Below are 10,008 nucleotides of genomic sequence, written 5' to 3'. Positions count from 1 at the left end.
ATGTTTACATTCATAATATCTGTGAAAAGAACCCCTCTCCTCACACACTCCAAAATACAGTATTGTGCAAAATACCAGTCTAGGAAGCAACACACTAGGGTAGCAACCTTTAATGTCCTAAAAAAGCATCTTAGTAGTTGGACGCAGAAGAGTTACACTGACTCACGGAGGATCACGCGAGGCCCAGCGGGACGACGTTTCTAGTTCCTTCCACCAGGTTTAGAAAACAGAAGGCTCTGGCTGGATTTGCTGGACATTTCTCTCTTCAGCATCTCCCTTCCTTGGTCCATCTTTGGGGTGCCTTTTCTGGCTCCAACCTACAACAAGCAAGAGCAACAAATGCCCAAACTCTATAATTGTAGGGAGATCCCCAAATATTTCTCAAATGGCATTTTTTTTTTTTACTGAAAATAAAATCTTTGTTGTAAAAAATATTTATATATACACATAGACGTGAGCAAAACGAAGGTAAAATGATCCACCATTATCACACTACCCACAGGTAACCTTATTCACATTTTGGTGTACACTCTTCCAGATACACAGATAACGTTTTCTTCTGACATTTGCATCTTTTTTTGAACCAGCAGTTTCTGATTATAGGCAATTTCATTGGGATGGACTTTCTCTCGAAAAGCTGTTACTGAACTGAATGCCTTATGTCTCTGATGTCTTAGGAGGGTAAAATGCAGCATACTCTAGGGGGTCTGTCTAACCCTTTTCTGAGCACTACTCCTGGATCCAGGCAGCCATGTGTGTGACTCTGTCCCTGGTCATAGCTGATCGGGCACTTAGCACGGGCTGGGCTTTTAAGATGGTCACTCCCAGGATTTGGGTTATGGGTTCTAAGATGCTACTTGCTTCCTGGGCTGGTCCTTTGAACTGGGGGACCATGAGGTCATTCCTTCCTGTCACATGACTGGAGAGAGCAGAGATCAGGGGAGCCACACAGAGACACAGAGAGGAGATACGGCCTATGTGTGCGTGTGCGCATGCTTGTGTGTGTGTAAAAGAGATGATGCCTGAGATCTGATGGCTTACCAGTTCTATTTCGAGGCCAGTCTCTCTTTCAGCTCCCAGTTTTTATGAGGCACTCACCCCTATATCCTTAAAAAAGCCCCCTCCACCCCCCTTTTTTTTTGCGGTACACGGGCCTCTCAGTGTTGTGGCCTCTCCCGTTGCGGAGCACAGGCTCCGGACGCGCAGGCTCAGCGGCCATGGCTCACAGGCCCAGCCGCTCCGCGGCATGTGGGATCTTCCCGGACCGGGGCATGAACCCGTGTCCCCTGCATCGGCAGGCGGACTCTCAAACACTGCGCCACCAGGGAAGCCCAAGGCCCACTCTTGGGGATGGAGTCGCCCAAGGTACACTTGGCAAGGAACCTGGAGGAAACCTTTCTGTACTGAGGAGATCCTAGACACCAAACTTCTAAGCTCAGGCTGGAGGGCAGGGAGAATGGGAAGCTGGCTCTTTGCTCTTAGCCGAAGCACCATCTGCCCCGCTTCTGTTAAAGCCAGAGGCAGAGCGAAGTTCCAGGGCGTCTCACATCTCAGAGAAGCACAATGTTCCCACAACATCCGGGGCCCATCCCAATATCTCCTCTGCCATTTCACATCCGCAGGTGGTCCTCAGACAAAACCTAGATGTAGGGCAGTTTCTGCCTCCTCCCAGCTCAGTCATATATGTGAGTGAATAAGTAACAAACTTCCAGTCGTTTCCACTTTGCAGGGTGGCAAACGTCTCAGATCAAGTGGGGCCCTCAGGATGCTCTCTATCCTCTTAACATCCTGCTCTGGGGAGTAACCACCTTCTGGTCTTAGCACAAGGATGCTGGTTGAGAAGCTTCTATTTTTCAAATATATCCCTCACCTAGAATATCTTCGTTTCTTCCCATGATAATTTGGTTGCCTCAGCATGACTGTGGCCTTTTATCAAACTTGAATGTCTCCTCTCTCATATTCAACCAAAATGTGTTTGGCTTTCTAGCTTCCTGAGAGCTCGCCTCTACTGTCTGCAAAGTGGGAACGTGGACTGGCTTAATTCCAGTTCCAGGGCTGATTTGTCAATGGCAATGTTTCAACATGTTCAAGATTTCATAGTCTTAATTCTCAACTTTGAAGAGAATTCTAGAGGATGCTTCCTTGAAATTTAAGAGAAATACCACTGGAAATGTATCAGGTTTATTACCTGGAGGTTTCTAACCTAAAGGAGGAAAAGCTAGCACTCACCTGGGTGTCAGATCTGCACTGATTCCCAGCTCTCCTACTGAGCTGTGTGGCTCTGGACAAAGAAAGTCTCTGAGCCTCAGACACCTCATCTGTAAATTGGGTATAATAACAACACCCACCCCATAGGGTTGTTGTGAAGCTTAAAAGAGATACTGCACGTCGAGTGTTTGGCTCTGTGCCCGGCACATGCCAAATGCTCAATACATAATAGATGTGGGATAACTGTCCACTGGGCTTCCTGCTGACGTTCTAGGGTTTTCTCTCTTCTCTCTTCTGGCTCACCTGGAAATGTGAGTTCTGCATCTTTGAGTTCTTCATCAGCTCTCCAAACATTCGTCTCTTTAACACAGAAAGAATATTGACAAAATTTAGCGTATGTTCTTCTTTGCCTTTTGCATCAGAGAAAAATGGATTTTTCTCAACTTTCAGATGCTACCCATTTGGATGGAATGTTGAGCCTTCCTAGGTGAGGAGGTGAGGATAGAGGTCTGCAGAAGGGGGTGTGGCTTTGGGGCAACGCTACACTGTCCTGCTGCACCTTTTAGGGAATCTCTGTTCCAGATTCCAGCAGAGAAGGAGGTGGCCAACCAAGAAGGCTATGAAGGATACTGTATTCTTCTTGGAGGACAGATCTGCTTTAGCTGGAAGCAGAGCCTCCTAGATCAGTGGAAGAGGCTGTAGATGTCCAGTGGCTTTCCACCCAGTGGAAATGTTGAAAGCCCCAGTGGCTAACCTCCCTGGCAGGGACTACAGGGGCCTGTTGGGAAGCCAGCATCACTGAAAACCTGGAGCTTGCCGCTCCCCTGGGGTTTGATTACTATTGCTGACCCTGATCTGCTCAAGACCCTGCACCTCAGGGGCAGCTCATCAAAGAAAGAGCATCCCCTAGGCACTGGAGACACAAAAGTGAGAGGGAACTGGGGTCTCCCTTGCAGACTGACACTCCGCAGGTGAATGTGCAGTGGTGTCAGGAAGGAGACGTTCTCCTAGAGCCCTGAGCATCCACTGGGGTCGCCAACCTGATTCCTACAGCGGCCAGGAAAGGAAAAGAAGTGGGTGAAGTGAGCTGGGGTGGTGGTGGACAGCAGCAAACACACGAGCCCAGGGCCTTTCTAAGGGGCCTGGAAGATGGAGGCTTGTGATGGTGGCTTGTGGGTCTGTGGGCCTAGGGTCGCCAGATCTTCCAAGTTTCCCAGAGAAGCTGGAAATCCAGAGTATTCCAGGAAACTGCCCTATTTTGAAATGTAACTTAAAAAAAAATCCCATGAGCCAAATGGAATATATCTGTGGGCTGCCATCTTGCGACACCTGCTTCAGAACCTCCCTGCTTGGTGTCTAGTTGGTGCTCAGTAAATGTTGGAGGGGTTGCCAGATAAAATACAGGATGCCCAGTTAAATCTGAATTTCAGAATGAAGCCAACAAATTTGTGAGTGTGAATATGCCCCGTGTAATAGTTAGGACATTTATACTGAATAGCTTTTGTTGTTTATCTGAAATTAAAATTTAACTGGGCATCGTGTTTTTGGTTTGTTTGTTTTCCCCTAAATCTGGCAACCCTACCGGGTAGTCACAAAACTCAGGGAGGAAATAAGGCTGTCTTTTGGGACAGGGCATAGGTGCTTACAAGACTCTTCCATTCTCCCAGAAGGATGCTAACTCTACCCTCAGAGGACTGTCTGTGAAGGCTGATGGGCCCGTATTGAACTGACAGTTGCCCTCCAGGCATTTTCCGTGGAGAAGGCCTCGAGCCTGCAGCCACTCAGTATTTATCACAAACTCAGTTGAGACAATCACTATCCAAATTCCCAGATATTATAAAGCAGGGGTTAGTTTTAAACCAACAGCCTTCTTCTCTCCCACCCCATCCCCCGCCTTTTTTTTGGCAGAACCGTATATCCAAGCAAAATCCCATGAGGAACTTGGGGTATAAGATAATGGAGAGCTTCTCTGGCGGGAGAAAGGTGTGTGTGCTTTGAGAGTCACACCTTTCCATGGCACCCAAAGGCTCCAGGGAACCCCAGTTTGAACATTGCTGCAAAATTCCTTCCTGGATTAAGTTCCGTCAGTGGGCAACTGGGCACTGAAGGGCAGAGCCTGGCCCCTGTGCACCTGCTTTTCCTGAACTTTACTGAACACACTGGGATGTGATGAAGGGGGTGCGGGAGGGTCTTTTTCTTTAGCCTTCTTCTATCCGTATGCTGCATAGGCCTGGCCACATGGTTCTACTTCATCATTGTGGGCGGAAGAGCACCACCCCAAGCCCCTCCCATCCCACGCTCCTCCTACACAACATCTACCAATTGTGGGGCTTCCCTGGTGGCGCAGAGGTTGAGAGTCCGCCTGCCGACGCAGGGCACACGGGTTCGTGTCCCGGTCAAGGAGGATCCCACATGCCGCGGAGCGGCTGGGCCCGTGAGCCATGGCCGCGGAGCCTGCGCGTCTGGAGCCTGTGCTCCACAACGGGAGAGGCCACAACAGTGAGAGGCCTGCGTACCGCAAAAACAAACAAACAAACAAACAAAACACACAAGTGGCACGGAGGAAGCCAGAATCTTGAGAATACCTGGGCCCAAGGAAATCTTGGAAGATAGTGAGTTAAAGAGAATAGTGAGGGTAATGACGATGGTAGGAGAGGGTGAATGCTTTGTGGTCCTATGTGCTAAGGCTTTTGTATACAAGCTCCCATTGGGAAGGCTACGAGCTAGGTGCCATTTTTATTCTCATCTTAAAGAAGAGGGATCTGAGCTAATTAAGCAGAGGGAAGGTTAGGGGGTTTTCCTGGCTGAGACCACAAGGCAAAGTGGTGGTCACGCCCCCTAGCCAGGACTTGATTGGCTGGAGATTTGATTGGCAGGAGAGCTGAGCGGCTTCTCCTGCGAGAAGCAGCCGGTGCCCTTCAGCCTTTCTTACACTTCAAGCCCTAAGAAAGGGCTTGCGTGCTTCCCAAGTGGCAACTTCTGTGCATTTAAAAATTTCCTCTTGAAAATCCCAGCCTTAGCCCTTTCACAAAAGGTATCTGGGTCCTTTCTTGGCCGTGGCCTAGTCGTATTCACCAAAGAGAAGAGCGCGTCCCATAAGAGCTGGCAGCTTTGGGAGGACCGGGGAAGGCGTCAGCTGGCAGGAAGCTCCCTGAAAGAAATAGAGGAATCCCCACCCATCCATGAGCTGCCTATTCTTCCCCCTTAGAAACGGGGCTTGTGATGTTCCAGGCACTGCAGGCATTTTGCCATTTAACCCTCCTGCTGCCCCACGGAGTAGGCCCCTTGCTAACAGTTTTGGTTGCTTTTGTTGAGGAACCTGGGATACAGAGGTCAAGCCACTTACTCAGGGTCATTCGGGGCAGCGGTGGGGCTTGACCCCTATTTGTTTGACTCCAAATCTGGCCTCTGAACTCTGAGAGACACTGCCGGCTTCTCGAGTGATGTGGGAAGTGGATTCGAGTGAGCACGGCCTGGGCCGCGGTTCCCGTCCCTCTGCCACATGGACAGAGCCACAGACCCAGTTCGCTGTGAAGGCCCAGCATCTTATACCAAGTCTCATTTTCACAGCCAGAGATATTAGTGTGGAAATAGGACTTTTGATATTTGAAAGGTCTGCTTGGTGAAGAGATGGTCAAAAATTAAAACTACAAACTCCATTTTTTTTGGGGGGTGGGCAATTCTGAGGCTAAAGATGTGTAATTTCATCTCAGTGCTTCAACACTGCCACCTCTGTGAACGGGTGAAGAGTTTCAAAGTTTCATACAGGAGGCTAAAAAACTAAGGCTCCTTGTGAAAATACTACGTGTAAAACTTAGAAAAGAGGAATTCTACTTTCTGTTAATTTCTGCTTAAAGACAACGAAGATATACTCCCTGGAAGGAACGGATGCCAAGACAGATATATACAAGTGCCCTTTAGGATCCAGCAAAACTTTAAAATGTATTATTGTTTTCTTCCTGACAAACAGGCTGGCCTGTCCCTTGCACTGTGTATGAATGAGGCAGCCCATGAATAATGCATGTGAAGCCTGATTATGTAAATCCTCAGGTTTTCAGTACATGACAATGGCTTTTTTTGGGCCCTTCTCTGTCCCATTCTGTGGTCTGGTGTCTCTGCTTTGGGGCCTAGTCTGCCAAGCCCTGGGGGCGGGGGCGGGGTGGGGAGGGGTGAGCTCTCCAGAGGGCACATCAAAGGGAAAGTCACAACTCTGTCACTGGCCCAGCTCTCCCTGGCATTGCTTGGTGTGAAAGGAAACTGTCCTCTGCCTGAGGCAGCTCGATGACACATGCAGACTAAGGCCTGTGATGTTTAATTCACAGCAGTGAGCACTGGAAACACCGCATCCAGGCTCCCTCAGAGCAGGACAGCCACTTTTCATTTCTGGGGCTCTAAGCCAGAGAGCCTGCTGTCTGGAAACCTATTGCCTAGAAGGTTCTCAGAATGGAGGGCAGGCTTCTGCAAGGAACTATCTGACCATCACCTCCTGGTTGAGGAGAAGGGCACCCTTCTATGACCTTGGCCTCCTTAGAGCTCATGCAGGCAACAAACACGCACATGCAAATACACACACATGCAAACACACAGCACGTACTCACATGTACACAGATACACGCAAGCATGCGTGTACAAATACACAGCCCCAAGTCAGAAAGACTGGAGTACTATTCTGGCTACTCAGAATAGCAAACCCAAATCTTTATTCTCAGAGAGCTTATTCCTCGGTGTATCCCTGGCACCTGGCAGAACAATGAAAATCACAAGCGCCGCCTTTAAAAACACTCGGGCTGTTCACTCAACTGATTGTGGTCATCATTTCAGGAGGCAGGGAAGTCAGATCATGATGCTGGACACCCTTAAGCTCAGTACAGTGCTGTGTGTCAATTATGTCTCAATAAAACTGGTAGAAAAAAGAGTTATCTGGATAGAAAAAACAAGATAAAATACACGAATTATCAAAAGTTAAAAAAATACAGACGAGCTAGACTATGAGTCTCAGAAAGCACTGTTCACAACAGCCAGGACATGGAAGCAGCCTAAATGTCGATGGAGGAGTGGATAAAGAAGATGTGGTACAAATATACAGTGGAATACTACTCAGCCATAAAAAAGAATGAAGTAATGCCATTTGCAGCAACATGGATGGACCTAGAGACTATCATACTATGTGAAGTAAGTCAGACAAAGACAAATATCATATTATATCACTTATATGTGGAATCTAAAAAAAATGATACAAATGAGCTTAGTTACAAAACAGAAAGAGACTCACAGACTTTGAAAACAAACTTATGGTTACCAAAGTGGAAATGTGGTGGGGAGGGATAAATTAAGAGTTTGGGATTAACATATACACACTATTATATATAAAATATATAATCAACAAGGACCTACTGTATAGCACAGGGAACTCTACTCAATATTCTGTAATAACTTATATGGGAAAAGAATCTGAAAAAGAATAGATATATGTGTATGTATAACTGAATCACTTTGCTATATACCTGAAACTAACACAACTCTGTAAATCAACTATACTCCAATATAAAATAAAAATTAAATTAAAAAAAAAAGAAAGTTAAAAAAAATAGAGGCAAGCTAGACTGAGTCTCAGAGAGGTTAAGCTAACACATATATATGGAATCTAAAAAAAAAAAAAAAAAGAAGGTTCTGATGAACCTAGGGGCAGCCCGGAATAAAGACACAGATGTAGAGAATGGACTTGAGGAAATGGGGAGGGGGAAGGGTAAGCTGTGATGAAGTGAGAGAGTGGCATGGACATATATACACTACCAAATGTAAAATAGAAAGCTAGTGGGAAGCAGCTGCATAGCACAGGGAGATCAGCTCATTGCTTTGCGACCACCTAGAGGGGTGGGATAAGGAGGGTGGGAGGGAGACGCAAGAGGGAGGGATCTGAGGATATACATATGCATATAGCTGATTCACTTTGTTACACAGCAGAAATGAACACAACACTGTAAAGCAATTATACTCCAATAAAGATGTTAAAAAAAAAAAAAGCTGCCTGAAGTCACACAGTAAATGGCAGAACAAGAGTCTAAACCTAAGTCTGCCTAATGCTAAAGCTATTCTGCCACCTTCCTTTGCAATGAGCGAATGCATTCTGTGCTGCCTGGATCCCACTGGGACCTCAGTTGGCTGTTTCTAAAGGGAGCTGAGGGGCAGCCTCAGAGGCTCTGCTCCGAGCAGGGACCTCTCACCTTCTGCTGCCTGATAGCCCTGGTGACCCTCTTCTCCTGGTGCAGCCGCTCTTCCATGTGTGCCAGGGCCTCCTTCAGCAGCGCCTTTTCTTTGGCCTCTTTGGAGATGTCGTCCTTCAGCTTTGCCACCTGTGACTGGTACATCTGAACCGACACTTTGCTCTGCCTGAGCACACAGGAGAGACAAAGTCTCTTTTCTCCTCAGCTTTCTCACTCACCACCAATGCTCCCGACCTGGGAGATCCTCAGAACACTTCCATATATGCCTGGCTTCGCGGTTTCCTTACAAGTGGGGGGAAGGCTGAAGATGTGGGGACTAGAGGGCAGAATAAATAGCCCATTGGCTGTGGACGTGCAGCATGAAGGGGGCACAGGTTATGCTACCAGCCCCTCCCAATTTCCCAGAGAGGGTGGGGGAACGGATACCACTGAAAATAGGATGGAATTACGAAAAGCACACACATGGTGAAACATCAGACACATTTATAAAAAAAGGTGCACCTTATTCCTTAACAGTAGGGTACTTTAACTGCTGCTTTCTTGCCCAGAGACTTGGGTCCATCAGGCCCTGAGTCACCATCCCGCCTGCCCCCCTCCACACCCAGGCCTCTGTCCTCTTGTCCTGGTCCCTACGGGTCTGCAGCTGCACCGAGGTTTAGCCTGGAGAATGGAGGCCTGGGCCTTTTGCCGGAGACATGAGCCATATTTGAGCTGTTCAATGTCTTTCTCGTATCGTCTCAAAAGCTCCTCTTTTCTCTGCAGCTGGTTCTTGAGTAGGGTGATCTTATCAAACACCAGGTACAGGTCTCTTTGTCGAAGCTGGTAGACTCTCTCCCTCTCTTTTGGGGAGAGGTGTTTCATGGACACGTGACCTGACATACCTTTGATGTTCATCAAAGTCCCGAGGGTTTTGCTCATGTCCATGTACTACGAGAAAGCGTTTCACAGGTAAGAGGCCTGGCCCAAGACCGCTGGTGGCCACTTTGAGGAGGCAAACGTTTAATTCTGTTTCATTCATTTTCTGCAGTTGCAGAGAAGAAACACATGCTTTGCAAATGAGTGCATTTGGGGTTTTTAGTACGACTTTCATTTTCCCCCGCATCCATTTACACTATGCCTTTTTGAGAATTGGGGGGAAGTGGGGAGGGGGAATGACAACAGACATAAACATTCATTCTTACTACCCAGTCTTGCAAGGAATTGGGCTCTGCAATTTCCAGCCCATGCTGGGATAGGAGATGGGTCTCGTGGAGCTACTGTAACAACTAAACATGTATGTGGAGTTGATGTTTAAACTACCTGCAGGGCACGCAGGTTTGGACAGGAGGGGACTGATGCTGGGTATACCTACCAGCTTTTCACTAAGATCTAAAGCGTCAGCCACATCCATTTTCCTTAACTTCTCAGAGACCATGATGGACCCTGGGCTGGAAAGGCCATTTTGAGGCTGAAATTAAAAAAAAGAAGAAAAACTCTCTTGGCATTCCATTATGATTTTCTACATCCAGAAGAATAACCCAAAGAATAATGGAAGAACTGGAAAGATACTAAAGAATAATTTGAGAGAGTTAATTTT

The 10,008-nt window shown here is 47.4% G+C and overlaps 1 protein-coding gene across 1 annotated transcript in view; it reads right to left on the bottom strand.

Annotated features, from left to right (window-relative positions):
• Window positions 1–200: 200 nt before the first annotated feature.
• LOC309808907 (forkhead-associated domain-containing protein 1-like) overlaps window positions 201–10,008 on the bottom strand; it is a gene marked incomplete at both ends in the record, with an annotated part of 97,925 nt that continues 88,117 nt past the window's right edge. The window contains 4 exons of the mRNA XM_082629477.1: window positions 201–317; window positions 8,433–8,598; window positions 9,139–9,359; window positions 9,784–9,879. Of these exons, the coding sequence (XP_082485603.1) occupies window positions 201–317; window positions 8,433–8,598; window positions 9,139–9,359; window positions 9,784–9,879 (600 nt within the window). The remainder of the gene's footprint in view (window positions 318–8,432; window positions 8,599–9,138; window positions 9,360–9,783; window positions 9,880–10,008) is intronic.

This window comes from Mesoplodon mirus, assembly GCF_964341445.2.
Source record: "Mesoplodon mirus genome assembly, chromosome: 7".
NCBI lineage: Eukaryota > Metazoa > Chordata > Mammalia > Artiodactyla > Ziphiidae > Mesoplodon > Mesoplodon mirus.
The sequence above is the reverse complement of the archived record's forward strand: the minus strand, read 5'-3'. Positions and strand labels throughout refer to the sequence as shown.